The sequence below is a fragment of the Lissotriton helveticus genome, chromosome 10 (assembly GCF_964261635.1).
Source record: "Lissotriton helveticus chromosome 10, aLisHel1.1, whole genome shotgun sequence".
Lineage (NCBI taxonomy): Eukaryota > Metazoa > Chordata > Amphibia > Caudata > Salamandridae > Lissotriton > Lissotriton helveticus.
In genome coordinates, this window is record NC_136071.1 from 106,385,818 (window position 1) to 106,400,593 (window position 14,776).

Genomic DNA, 14,776 nt, shown 5'->3' on the forward strand with positions numbered 1-14,776 from the left:
CACCGCTAAAAATATCCTAACCTTATCGACATCCTTGAAGACAGCTCCTCTGTTGGCGACGGCGTCATTGACAATGCTCATCCCATCGACAGAGATCTCAGTCTAGTTGTCGCTGCTCAAACCCTCGTCGACGCTGCTGCCTATTAAACCGCCATCAAGAGAAAAACGTCAAAAACATGGAAAGATGAGGCATTTGACCTCTGAACACACATCTCCTAACAAGATTTCACCATTGCTGCCAACCCATCTATTGGAAGAAGTAGACTCTGATGAGGATGGGCTCTTTGGGCTTGCACACAGTACTCCCAACGTCAACCACCACAAGCAGCCTACAATAGGCCTGCACCAAAAGGTAGAGCAGACTGCCAAGGAAAGGATACTGGCCATTGGTAATGACCACTTACAGGCTACAGCTACTTCCCCTTTATCACCAGTCAGGCTAGGAGGAAGAGTATCCAGCTATCTCCATCACTGGCATGACATAACTACAGACCAATGTGTATTAAACCTTATTAAATTTGTCCGTACCTTGGAATTTATCAAGACCCCATCACACCTCAATTCTCCATTCCAAAACATCTACACCTTCTCAAGTTGGAGGTCATAACAATACTCAGGAACTGAGCGATAGAAAGAGTTCCTGCATCATATCAAGGGAAGGGGTTCTTTTCCCGTTTCTTGTTGGTCTACAAAAAGCTCAAAGAAAGGCGACCAATTCTAGACCTGAGAAATCTCAACACCTATCTCAAAAAACAGTAGTTCTGGATGGTAACTCTTCCGGACATTCTGTTACTCTTAAGTAAAGAGGATTATATGAGAACCCTCGACCTCTGGATGCTTATTTTCACATCCCTATCCATCCATTGCACACAAAGGTCCTCTGATTCAGAGTAGCCGGCAGCCATCACCAGTTCAGGGTGCTGGCTTTTGGCCTGAAGTCTGGCCCCTAAATATACACAGTGTTTTGCACCAGTGTCTGCTTTCTTGAGAAAACATAAACACCAAGTGTTCCCATATTTTGACAATTGGTCAGTAAAGGCACCTTCCAATCACGCTGCACAGACATCAACAGCTGCCTGTACAACCCTGTTCAGGGAGCTAGGCCTTATACTAAACCCCAGAAAGTCTCTTTCAACCATCAAAGAACATCAATCCGGTTTTCGCAGCAACCACAACACAGAGACCGCCCTCATCGCCGCCACTGAGGGGCCAACTAGCCCAACATGTACCTCCAGTAAGTGCCACAGAGCTGCGTTGCAGAGTGTTGTAAAAAGAGGGCGTGGCCTCTGAACACCTCTGCAACGCAGCTCCCTGGCGCATACTGGAGGTACCTGATGGGCTAGTTGGCCCACAGGGAACCTCAGGATTGAAGAGGAATTAATTCTCCAACTTAAAACGCGCCACAGGTCATGTTTGCACACATATCACCTCAAGCCCCGCCCCCTACCTTCACTATTGAGCAAAATATTCCTCTAAAATCATCCGAACTACTAATTCCGATTTACTCACCTGTTATCACGAGAGACGTCAGTGCTGCATCTTTGAGCCCAGTACGGACCCTGAAAAGTAAATCTAAGCATACTTACCAGTAACTTGTATTTCCTTCGATAGGAATCTATTGTGTGGTTTTCACCAGAAAAGTTTGTCTATTTTTGAAACGTACAAATATTCCTCTAAAATCAGCCGAACTACAAATTCCGGTTTAGTCACCTGTTATCAGGAGAGACCTCAGTGCTGCATCTTTCAGCCCACTACTGATCCTGAAAAGTAATTCTTACCGTACTTACAGTAATTTGAATTTCCTTCCATAGGCTAACATTGACTGGTTTCACTTGGAAATTCTTCTAAGTGTGGAGTTTTGGAACTTTAAAAAATTCCTCTAAAATCAGCCGAAGTATGAATTCCGATTTACTTACCTGTTATCAGAAGAGACCTCAGTGCTGCATCCTTCAGCCCAGTACTGATCCTGAAAAGTAATTTTAACCGTACTTACCAGTAATTTGAATTTCCTTCGATAGGATATCATTGCCTGTTATATAAAATATACATAAATGTAAAAATATGTAAAATAAAATAAAAATATTACAATTTCAATATTTTTAAAAACATATTTTTTCAATTTATATAAAAAATATGTAATGTAATTTAAAAAATAAAATATCTAAAAATAAATACTTTAAAACAATGTAGTAAATCAGTATAAAAAATATAACAATACATTTAAAAATTAGCATTTACAAAACCTTCAAAATACACTGAAAAAAACCATAGGTTTCAGCCACGTTATAGTTAGGAATTGGCATTTAAAAAACCTTAGAAATTGAATGAATGAATGAATGAATAAAATATTTAATAGAGCGCACTGCGGCCAAGTGGCTTCCTGGCGCTGGGGACCTGATCAGAACTCAGCAGAGGAGACCCAGGGAGACTAGGAAGGGAATGCCAGAGAGAAAAGGGAAGTTTTGAGGGCTTTGCGGAAATGGGTGTAGATGAGGATGGAACGGATGGAGAGAGGAAGACTGTTCCAGAACTGGGGGGCCAGGACTGAAAACCGGGTGCCCCCCGTTCTGGATTTACGGAAGCGAGGGATATGAAGAAGAGAAAGAGAGGAAGAACGAAGGGTACGACTAGGGGCGGGCATGAGAGGAGACGAGGGAAGTGATGAACAAGGGAGCAGAGCGGGAGTGAGCTCGAAAAGCTAAGCAAGCCAATTTGAAGAAGGATTGAAACGGACAGGAAGCCAGTGAAGGGACCTGAGGGCCGGGGTGATGTGAGAAGATTTAGGAAGGGAAAGGATAAGGCGAGCAGCTTGGTTTTGAACGGCCTGTAAGCGGCGGGATTCGTTGGCAGGTATGCCCACGTACAGGGCATTACCATAGTCAAGGCGGGAGGTAACAAGGGCCATGACTATGGTTTTGAGTGCATCGGTGGAAAAGAACCGTGAGATTTTTCGAATTAAACGAAGAGACAGGAAACAGGAGGACACGACGGAGCTGATCTGACTGTGCATGGATAAGTCATGACTGACTTTAATACCAAGGGTGCGAACAGAGGAGACGGGCACAGGAGAGGGACCAAAAGAAAGGGGCCAGTGTACAGGAGACCAAGGGTTAGAGGGACCACCAGTGAGGACAAGTTCCGTCTTGTCTGGATTGAGCTTCAAGTGATTGGCGCTCATCCAGTCAGAAATAAAAACTAAGGTGGAGCAAAACTTGGGGAGAGAATCAGGGGTAGGAGAAAGATCGAAGACGAGCTGGAGGTCATCTGCGTAGTTGTACACAGAGACCCCCAGCTCAAGTAGAGAGGTGATGAGGGGATGGATATAAAGATTGAAAAGAAGGGGGGACAGAGAGGAGCCTTGGGGAACACCACAAGTGACTGGGCGGGAAGGGGCAGAGAAACCGGGGAGATGAACTGCCTGGGACCTATCCCGAAGGAAGGACGCAAGCCAGGAGAAGGCCGCGCCCCGGATGCCCGCTGCGCTGATACGGTCGAGGAGAATGGAGTGGTCAACCGTGTCAAACGCAGCGGACAGATCGAGAAGGACCAGAGCTTGGGGGAGGTTAGAATCGGCCTTTCCCTTGAGCTCGTCCAAAACTGCGAGGACCACCATCTCCGTGGAGTGGCCCGGGCGAAATCCCGCCTGATGGGATGCAAGGAGGCCATTCACAGAAAAAACCATAGGTTTCACACGTTATAGTTAGCTGGACATTTCACTCGTACAAAACCATTGAAATTCCCCCGTTCTAGTTAGTTCAGCTAACTATAACTCGCGCGCCCACAATGCACTGCTGATGACGTCACATATTACATCACTCATGACATGGTCAGTGACCTCACTCGTGACATCTCAAATGACATCCCTGATGACATCATCCTTGTGAAAGAGTGGCAGACCTCCTCTCACCCTAATATAACCTTTGATACCCACATTCAAAAATAGAAACTAACATTTTCAAAAAAATGTAGACACCAATACCAGTTACAAGAACCTATTGAGTAATTCCAACATGTACATACACATCCACTCATTCACCAACAGTTCTATATAGTCACTCATACATGTACTCACTCATCATATGTACTCATACACCTATACATCCTGTTACACACCGATACTCATCCATAGAGTTACTCACACACATACTCACACATGCAAATAAACTATCAAACATCCATTTACTTGCATATACAGCTATACACACACACCACTACACTTCTACAGAAACGTACACATACTTACTCTTTTAAACAATCACTTATGGAAACACATACTTATTTATACAGGAACTCTTCCAATCTCTCACTCTCGCATATACTCACTTATATACATCAATACTCACATATACTATTTTAAAACATATGTAGTTACTCAAAGATAATATTGAGACAGTCATTCACTCAGTAACACACCCATACACACACTCATCCACCCATACGGTCCTGCACACATGCTGTCTTCAAAACACATACAAACAGTGAGTCAGTCATTCATGCATCTGTGCATTAAGTAATACCCCCCACCAAACCATACAGACACTCATTATGATACTCAAAAAACCAACTAATAACCCATATACACACTCATGTAGCTACTCACCAACCCATGCAGCCACTTATATACAAAGTGAGACACTGATACTTAAATATTTAAACATTACTCGCTAATACATCTATTCACTAAGATATACTTAAGTCACAGATGTCACTTATGTACAGCTGTCACAGAGGAGAAGAAAGTAGCCCAGTTTGGTTGCAACTAGAATACATGGTCATCAGCCGCCATAGAAATGCCTGCATGGCCCAGAATACAGTAAGGATATAAGCCACTCAAAAACTAACAGTAACTCTGGGTGGTGAACTCCGCTCCCCTTGCGAAGTTTGCAGAGTTTCCCGCACTCAGCGTACCGCGCCGCTCGCGGAGTTTTTTTCTTGCTCGCGTTTACCATTGTCAAGTTGCCGAGTGAGGAAAATTGACCTCCCGGCGAGATTTTTCTTTGTTCGCGATCTGACGAGCGCAAGTGTGGAAAATAAACCTCCCGGCAAGATTTCTCAACACGGGGGGTCAGGTTTCTCATTGTGAGTGGTCGCATATGCTCGCGACCGCTCACGTTGAGAAACTGCCCGTTCGCGTTGAGAAAGCGCGGACAAGCATCCGGCACTGTGCAATCACGGCAAATGGCATTTTTCTACTGTACTCCACCGCTCGCGGAGTATTCGTACTGCGACGGAGTGTATTTTTGCACTTTGCGTAGCTTCACGTAGTGCAACTCCGTGAACACCCAGTGTTAACTAGCAACGTTATAACGCACACAATGTTTTCTACCTGGCAGATAATGTACAAAAGTCTAGAAATCCACATATATTATACCCGAGTGCATCCTTCTGGTACGCCCAGGGCCGGACCGGGAACCAAAACCGGCCCTTGCAAAGTGCTCGGCTTGCCCCTGGGGCGTTGGGGGTGAGGTCGAGCTGTGTGCCACAGCCGGTTTCGGACGATTTTGTTACAGCGGCCTATATTGCAGCTATGCTGCAAAAACGGCCCTGTAACAAAATTGGCACCCAGGGGCCAAAACTGGCCCCCAACCCTGGCGGCCTTCCGGGGAAATGCCCGGCGCCCGCTACGGCCAGTCCGGCCCTGGGTACGCCACATGTCTACTCAAAGTGGCAAAGTACTTCATTGGCCCGATCAAAGGTGACAAACTGATTCATTTTGAAATATTCAAGGAGGAATGCAGTCTTGCATGCTCACAAGAAAATGGGTGCTCTCATTTGATTCATTGCCTTAACCGGCCCCTAAGTTACAACCTAGGGACCGCTCATCGCACTTGCTCAACTCAGAATCAGGGTGAAGTTCAGACAAGTAGTCTGGTCAATATGGTGGTATACTGGGGAATATTTTTGAAAGGCTTACCGAGGAAGACCTACTCTGGCTTTGCGAGAAGGACTAGGACTTGCCTTCACAGAAATAGCCTGAGCTAATGTTATACCTAAGTCTAAGAGAAGCCAGAGTGAAATGTTGATCCCTAATGGTCCCAGCGCAATTTTAGCATGTTGACAATACTTGCCGAACTACTGCAACCAAATTGAAGCCTAGTTGACAACATGCACCGGAACTGACTTCACAGTTTCATTGCAGATAATGCTTCTGCACTTTCTCTAACATTAAGGACACTGAAGACCTGAACTTCTGTTGAAACAGACGGTTCTCCACTGAGCAACCTGCGGCCAAGCTGAGCTTTCTTAAAAAATGTAAGACACCTACAATGCCCACTCTCAAAGACTAGCTAAGAGTAGACGTTTGCAAAATTATTTTGCATAATTTCATTAAAATTATGTGTATTGCTCAAAACAATTTATACATTTTATGCATCTATTTTTTTTAAAAGAGATGGGGAACATGACCCCCTGAGAACAACTGATTTACAAACTAAATGATCGGCTTCCACTCTTATTTGGGGCCAGTCTGTAAACCCACTCTAAAGTCCATCCCCTCCACACCTCAAGCCCTGCCACCGGGGAGGACCCCCTCAAAATCATCCTTCGCAAACAGTTAAATCTCTTTTACTAGACCCTATGCCATTATACCCTGACCCTGTTGTTTGTTAATCCCTGCCTCCATAATTACTCTCTTGAAAGGTTGGCTGATCTATCTACAAAGGGTTTACTCCTTTTATTGCTCTTGAAACGATGTTAAAAATTGCCATATTCTATCCCTTACATTATTGTTACAATGACTCTCAGAAGGTGTGGATTTCGATTTGAGGCACTCAACGTGTAAGGAGACTAGATTAGTGGTTACCACCATGGCAAACAATATATAGTGCACTGTACTGGATGTTTCGCCAATGATATAGTTGAAAGGTGTGCATTTTCATTTTCCTAATTAATTAATGAAAAGTGTTTTTTTCAAAGATACATTCATGTCCATAGGCAATAACATCGGTTTTGTAGGAGCTAGACATTACTAATAGTAAACACCAATAAAGATTAAAACTCTGGAAGCCGCAGTAGTAGGAATAAGGCAGCATTAAGGTGAACTCAATTGCAAAAAGAGGTTTGAAGCCGGAATTCATATACAACTGTTGTATAAGGGCTTGTGCAAAGTCTTTTTTTGTGTTGAGCCACAACGTTTTTATTTTTTATTAAAGTTAAATGACCTGTAACTACTCTGTTATCTACGCATCTGCATTTCTACTGACTTTTGCTTCTTTTTCTTTAATTTCCCAGGAAACGAATTGGTCAGGACCTTGCGCAACCCACTGACTTGCTCCTGGGAGAAGAGAATGACCCCTTAAACCTGGCAGGACGGATGCCATTGAGTGTGATGGCACAAAGGTTCAATAATATCCTGCATCTGTCTTCCTCTACTGGAGAGTATGAGAAGGTTACACAGGTATGCATGTCTGTTTGCTGCACAGTAGTATTGCCTCTGGCACCTAATCCCCTTATGTGGCACTTCATACCCCTGATGAGCTGTTGAAGCCTCCTCACGCACCTCCGGACCATCGCCTCTTTTCCGGTATTCCGAATAGCCCTCAAGACCTGGCTGTTTGAATAAACCTCCAGGACATGCAAGCACCTGGATACCCTACTGGGTGATTAGCTGCGCTTTATAAATTCTGAATGAATGATTGATTTGTGGATGGAGAGCACGGTACTCTATAGGAGTGCTTTGGGCAGAAGTGTGTCTTTGTCATGTAGCCTATATGGATAGAGTTTCAATGCTTTAATCATTAGATGCTTGTGTATGGGTGGTAGGAAGAGTGTAGTGTGACCTATGTCAAGAGTCTTTAGTGTTGTGCCCAAATCATGTTGCGGCAAGCATATAGCTGCATTGTGTATGTAAAAAACATGAGAATAGACGTGCTTGCATTTGTCATTACCATCTCATATCATTCTTTTTAATCATATTCTAGATAGAGCATAGAACTTCTCAAAGGTGAAAGGGTGCTTCTCCTGGTTAAGGGGCAGCCTTAAATCAATTATACTATATTCTAGCCAGCAGTGGCTAAAGAGTAATGCATAGGAATGAGCAGTATGCAATGAGCCATGGTGTACGTTATGATTAATCCAATGCAAATGGCAGAGAGCAACCCATATGAATGAGGAATACTCTAGGGCAGCAATCTGTAAACAACCACCTATGGTATATACTAGAGGTCTTTATTTAGGAGTGGCAGGGATAAAATTGGTCGTTGGGGGCCTTTGGTGGGACTTAACAGTGTCTTTGAATCTGAGAACTTGTGAATGATAAATGGCTCTTCCAACGTATGCACGCTCTTGGATCACTATTTTGCAAACTGCATGTAGTGTCTTCCCCGTTGCAGTGTGTTTGCATATGAAAAGCGAATGGTATCTGCATCAGTGTCAAAGTACATAAGCATTAGGCACACAGTTTTACTTGGAGAATCACTTAGTACATAGTGTCAACACAGACCTCTCTAATGAATACATCTTTCGTCGAATTCCTCACCTTATGACTATGCAGGAGGTGCCAGAATGGATCCAGCAACTTTTCCCCTGGCTATAGCTCTTCAGTGTTGGCGGATGTTACCTTACATGTACGGATGTGACATTGGGCTAAACTAGTTGTCATCTGGTGATCTGGTGTCAGTTCCTGCTTTTCCTGGACTCATCAATACGAGCCAGAAGCTCTCTGTTTTGTGCTGAAGAAAATCCTCTGCTTTTCAACAACAACTAGGTCTAATGTCACTTCGTATGATTTCAGGGTTTAAACTCTGTCACTGATGATACAAGATGATGTCCTTTTCCTCCTATTACATCTGGATGTGGTGTCTCTGACCCAATCATGATGCCTCGGTCTCTGAATCGTGGCCCTTAATTCACCAGAAGGCAATCAGAGAGAAGGCGGCCAACTTATTTTTGTCCAAAGCCCGAAGGGAAATGCTTAAGCATTCTATTTCCCATTGAGGTCGCCAGACTGCGCCCAGAGCCCAGACCCCCTGCACCCCCCATTCAAACCATCATCAAATACTCTAGCGACACCCTGCAAAGATTAAGAAGCCTTTCAGCTCCCACATGCTACGGCTCGATCTCACTAGAGGAAAGACACACCCGCTGTCTAAACTGCCCTTATAGGCTTTGCCCTCAACCCCAGTCACATCCAATTTGCCTCAACATGGCCATGCTAAACTGCAGATCCCTCCCGAAGCATCAAATCGAAATTAATTTACTTCTAAAGGACTCGGAAATAGAAGTACTCTTCCTGACAGAAACCTGGCTCACAGCCGGCTCTGAACCAGACATCATCCAATCGCTCCCACCGGAATACCTCATCAAGTTCCACAACAGACCCGTAGGTATCGGTGGAGGAATAGCAGTCTTATATCGAGATTACCTCTCATGCCAATTCAAAGACAGCCCCATTTTAGACTGCGAAAACGTGCTCTTCTCCGTCCACCGGCCACCCTCGACCACCCTCTCAGGGCTGCTAGTGTACCGCCCACCGGGACCAGTACTTCGCTTCAATGAGTCGATCATTGACTCTATTTCCTCCCTAGCGTGTCTATCACCGAACTTCACTCTTCTGGGAGACTTAAACCTCCATTTCGATGATTCCTCCAGCAAACCTGCTGCGGACCTCAAAGCAGACCTAGGCTCTCTCAGTCTCGAATTATTAAATAAACTACCTACTCACAACAAAGGACATCTGTTGGATCCCGTATTTTCCAACCTCCCGAGACTAACAACTCAACCCCCCATCCAACTCCCATGGTCAGACCATTTCTTGGTCCCTTTCAAATTACAACTTTCCACCAAGGCCCCTGACCGACAGCCCACCCAACCCCCCTCTCGCCCATGGAATAACCTGGACACAAACTCCTGGGCCCAGGCCCTATCCTCCTCTATACCTGAGCTCGACCATGACCCCTCCAAAGCAGACGCCCAACTACAGGAGTGGATTCATCAATCCCTAGAAACCTCCCTCCCACTCAAACACCTGCCCAGCCGTAAGAAAACAGCTAAATCACCCTGGTTCACTCAGGAACTTCGGAACCAAAAAAAGACATGCAAAAAACTTGAGCGCTCCTGGAGAAAAACCTGGTCAACGGATTCCAAAAATGAGTATAGAGCCGCCATCAGGCTTTACAAGAATTCCATAAAAAAGACACAGGCCACCTTCTTTGAAGGAAAGATTGCTGCAGCTGCAAATTCAGCGAAGGAAACCTACCGCATTGTACGTCTCCTCACAAAAATCCAAGATCCCCTACCTCTTCCAGATCCAGAGGGCGTAAGATGTAATCAAATGGCCGCATTTTTCTCCGCAAAAATCGAGAAAATACTAACCTCACTCCCGATCCCCACTTCCCCCCACTCCGCCACCTCTCTACCCCTCCAACCTGAGGCTCCACACTTTCCTAGCTACCCTGCAAACTGTGAAAAGTGGCTCACCATCCGACCCAGCTCCCATCAGTAAGCTAAAACTGGTAGCTACCACTGTAGCTCCATCCATCATCAATCTCATCAATGCTTCCTTTAAAGAGGGCACCGTTCCAGCCAATTGGAAAAAGGCTACTGTCAAAGCCCTCCTAAAAAAGCCCCACCTCGACCCCACAGACCCCTCCAACTTCAGACCCATCTCGCTCCTCCCCGGGATAAGCAAAGTAGCCGAACGGATAGCTAACCAGCAACTCTCCAATTTCCTGGAGACGAATCACCTGCTACGGGACTCCCAGACCGGCTTCCGACCGAGGCAAGGTACTGACGCCGCCCTATTGGCAGTGGTCGAAGAGGCGCGAAGCATCATGGACGCAGGAGGATCAGTGGCAGTGATCCTCCTCGACCTAAGCGCCGCCTTCGATACGGTGGACCATGCCATCTTGGTCCACCGGTTAAGCCTAGCGGGAGTCACTGACTCGGCCCTTGCCTGGATCAAATCCTTCTTGGAGGGAAGATCCTTCCAGGTGTCGGATGGTACTTCCACCTCCAAAGCCCTACCCTTGCAGTGTGGGGTCCCCCAGGGCTCCTCCCTGAGCCCCACACTTTTTAACGTTTATATGTCCCCCCTTGAGGACGTTATCACCCCCTTCGGCGTCAAAACAGTGATGTACGCTGACGACACACAGCTGGTGGTCTCCATTAATCAATCAATTACCAGCCTAGAAAATCTGTCCAAGTGTCTAGAAGGAGTCTCCCAATGGATGTGTGACTCTCGACTAAAACTTAATGGAGACAAATCGGAGATCCTCCTCCTTGGCAATCCCAACAAACTCCCAGCTAACCTCTCCTGGCCTTCCTGTATGGGAACCTACCCTACCCCAAAACCAGAGGTCAAAAGTCTAGGCATCTGGCTCGACCAGGACCTAAATTTCAAAACCCAGGCCAGGAAAACCGCAGGGACCTGCTTTGGCCTTATCCGCATGGCCCGAAAGATCCTCCACCTGATCCCCTTCCAGTCCAGGAAGCTACTGATGCAGGGGCTGGTCAACTCCAGGCTAGACTATGGTAACGTCCTGTACCTGGGAGCCCCGGCATCAGTTGTCCAGAAACTTCAGGTGGCTCAAAACGCGGCAGCCAGAATCCTGACCGGTACCAAAGCAAGATGCTCGGCAAAACCAGCACTCAAAAGCCTGCATTGGCTACCAGTGAAGGAGCGAATTACCTTCAAGACGCTGTGCATTTCGCACAAGATTATGCACGACAAAGGCCCCACAATCCTCAGATCGCTGATGAAACCCCACCAATCTACCAAATATCTAAGATCCAACTCTCTCGCCCTTGCCAGCATCCCAAGAATAAAAAAGGTTAGATCCGGCGGCCGCTTGTTTGCCTACAACGCGCCTAAACTCTGGAACACCCTCCCAGTAGCCATGAGGAGAGAACACAACCTCCTCTCATTCCGGAAGCAATTAAAAACCTGGCTCTTCCCCTAAACACCCCTTCCTCCTTTCTGTCTCCCCCTCCCCCCAGGAAAATTAGGTCTTGTTAGCGCTGGGATGCCCAAGGGTAGCTATGCGCTCTATAAATCCAAATCCTAAATCCAAATCCGAGGTAGGCTCCTACAGGGAAAAGTCTAGGAATGAGGAATTCTGTTCTTCCTCAAGGAAAGACCCATGACCATTCAGAGTCTCAACGCCATTCTCTGATGCTGGACTTTTCCTCGCATTAGAGGAAAATACCGATATCAAAAAAGATTCTGTATATGCAAAACAAGGGCTACCCAAGTGGATGAATCTTGGTCAGTATATATGGAGCAAAAACAGTGGGTCAAGTCGTATATGAAGAGTATTTTTGGAAGGACAAGGTGCTTGAAATATATTTGCATATCCAAGTATACATTACATAAAATGTATTTGTTTGGTCTGACTAAATAAGAATCCAGAATACACAATTCAGTCCAAATACACAAACAAAGACATCATTCATAGATGGATAATGGATTAGAACATTGTATTTAGTACTTCAATCAATGTCATTTGTGTTGAAACAAGAAGTTAAGTGAAGAAATGGTGCAGTTTCCTAAATATGCTTGTGCGACAAATTAACAAAGTAAATCAGGACAATATACAAGTGCCTAGGAAAAATTATTGACAAGGGATCAAGACATGAACAAGAATGATGGGCCAACAAATGGTTCTCTAAGCAATTCTGCCCACTTGTTTGTTTGTCCACAACATTTTGAGACTGCTGGATTAATCCGCGGGTCATCCTAGGACACGGCGTATAGGTGAGCATCTGAAAATTGCTCAAATGACCCAATATGTGCATAAGAAGGTGGTAATACAGTCTGAAAATGAGTCGAAAAGTAATTTTAAAAAGACTCTAAAATTAGGGTGTTTTAAAAGTCACTTACTAACTGGGTTATATAAGAATAATGTAGTAAAACAGCAGTGGTTCCAGGAATTTCACTTGGTAGAGGAATCTGTAATGCCAAAGAAGGAATGAATGTGTAATTTTCCCTCACGTCCATAAGGGGAGAAGCTGCAAGTGAATTAAAGTATCCGCTCACCACGAAAGGATAGACCTATAGTAAGATTAATTAATGGCTGTCCTACGAATTCCATTAAATAGTAGCATCTGAAAGACGAATTGGAATAGATTGCCAAGGTACAGGTAGTTCACGAGTCCCAAACAACATTAAATACACAGGTACATGTAGATCAATAGAGGGCTACAATCATGACCAATGACAGTGTTCAACCTCTTTAATTTAGCTGAAAAAGGAGCCACTGTAGTCCCCCTAACAGCAGGAAATCTGAGGATAACTTACAGCTTATCTGCACCGTTTTTGCTTCCCGCAGCCTCACCCTCTGCACAGCTAATGTCAAGTGCCTTTTGGGGCGCTATGTTAATAACCAAAAGTAACTAGCAAAGCTGGGTGTTTTCAATCGTCTAGACCGCATTAAAAAGTCCTTCTCAGACTTGGTCAAGAATTTAGAATGCTTTCCACAACAATTTTGTGGCTGTATCCTGCAACAATTGTGTGGATGTTTCCAAGCAGATCCTGAAGTGCAGCCTGGATTCCGGAGACACCATGGCATGCTTGGATGCTTTCCCGGGGCTTTTCCACAGATGTCCAAGCTATGCTTATGGATCTGCCCTCTGCTTCTGGATGCATCTCAGCAACCTTCTTGTGGCCGTTTTCAGCCCTTAGCAGGAGTTTGTGACTTAGGTCACTGACACCACCTCGCTTGGCTACAGAATTCATCTGGGTGATAGGACTGAGAGGGGCCTTTGGGGCATGCAGAAATGTAAATGTAAATGTACAGGAATTTATATAGCGCAAATCACCAAGCGGTTTCTAAGCGCTTGCTTAGGGAACCCGTCCTGGTATTCCCCTGTGAGATTACCCCGGCAGGGTATCCGCAAGGTGAAAGCCAGGCATCCCGCCACGAGGGGGCGTTGTGGAGATTAAGCAAGCTATTGGAACCAGCGTCTACACATCGTGCTGGATGCCTTACCATGTAAACGTGTATTACTTCGGTCTCAAGGAGCACCATTGAGATGCTGTATGATACACCACCACAGTATCACCTACTGGGTAGGTAGGGTCGTGGGCCCTGTGATTGGAATGCTATTTGCCTGTGGCACACCCTCCAGGCACACTCACCATGAGAGCAGGCACTTTGAGTCACATGTCCTTTTTGGACCTCAAGTGGGATCTACATCCCAATGTGATGGGCATCATCTTATCCAGATTGGCAATTGTAAACGTGGATCTCTTTACTAAGGCCAGGAACCGGAAGTTCGTATTCTGCCATGCGCTTCCTTCTAAATAGTTCTCTTAGAGATGTTATCAGGTTCAGCTGACCACAGAGCCTGCTAAAGGCGTTCCCACTGATTCCTGTTCTGTCAGACATCATATTAGAAGGTGTGAGGGTCACACTCAGCTGAATTGTATTGCCCCAGCCTGAGTAAGGAAGATCTGCTATGCCACATTATTTACACTCAATATTCGACCTCCGCCCCCTCTCCCCCACAAGGTGTTCCTGCTTTCCCGCCTATATGGTCCTCTACCCCAATACCCAGAAACCGCAGCTTTACGACTGGAGATTGAGTTGTGGTAGCAATAATCATTTTGTCTTCAATCTGAAGTCCCCGGTACCATCTTGACAGTTAGGAAACACACTACAAATCCATTTATTTTTTCCGATGGTGTGAGTTGGACACCAATCATGCCTTTCTGATGTTCTGTGGTTCATACAGGAGCTATTGTAAAAGGCTATTTAGCTGTTCAGCGCCCTGTCATGTCCCTTCCTAACTAACCTCCCTTGTTTAAGTCACCACTATTGGTGCATTTTCTGAAATGTTT

The 14,776-nt window shown here is 45.4% G+C and overlaps 1 protein-coding gene across 1 annotated transcript in view; it reads left to right on the forward strand.

Moving 5' to 3' along the window:
- CHTF18 (chromosome transmission fidelity factor 18) overlaps window positions 1–14,776 on the forward strand; it is a 428,817-nt gene that overhangs the window by 188,409 nt on the left and 225,632 nt on the right. The window contains exon 15 of the mRNA XM_078664893.1: window positions 7,231–7,396. Within this exon, the coding sequence (XP_078521019.1) occupies window positions 7,231–7,396 (166 nt within the window). The remainder of the gene's footprint in view (window positions 1–7,230; window positions 7,397–14,776) is intronic.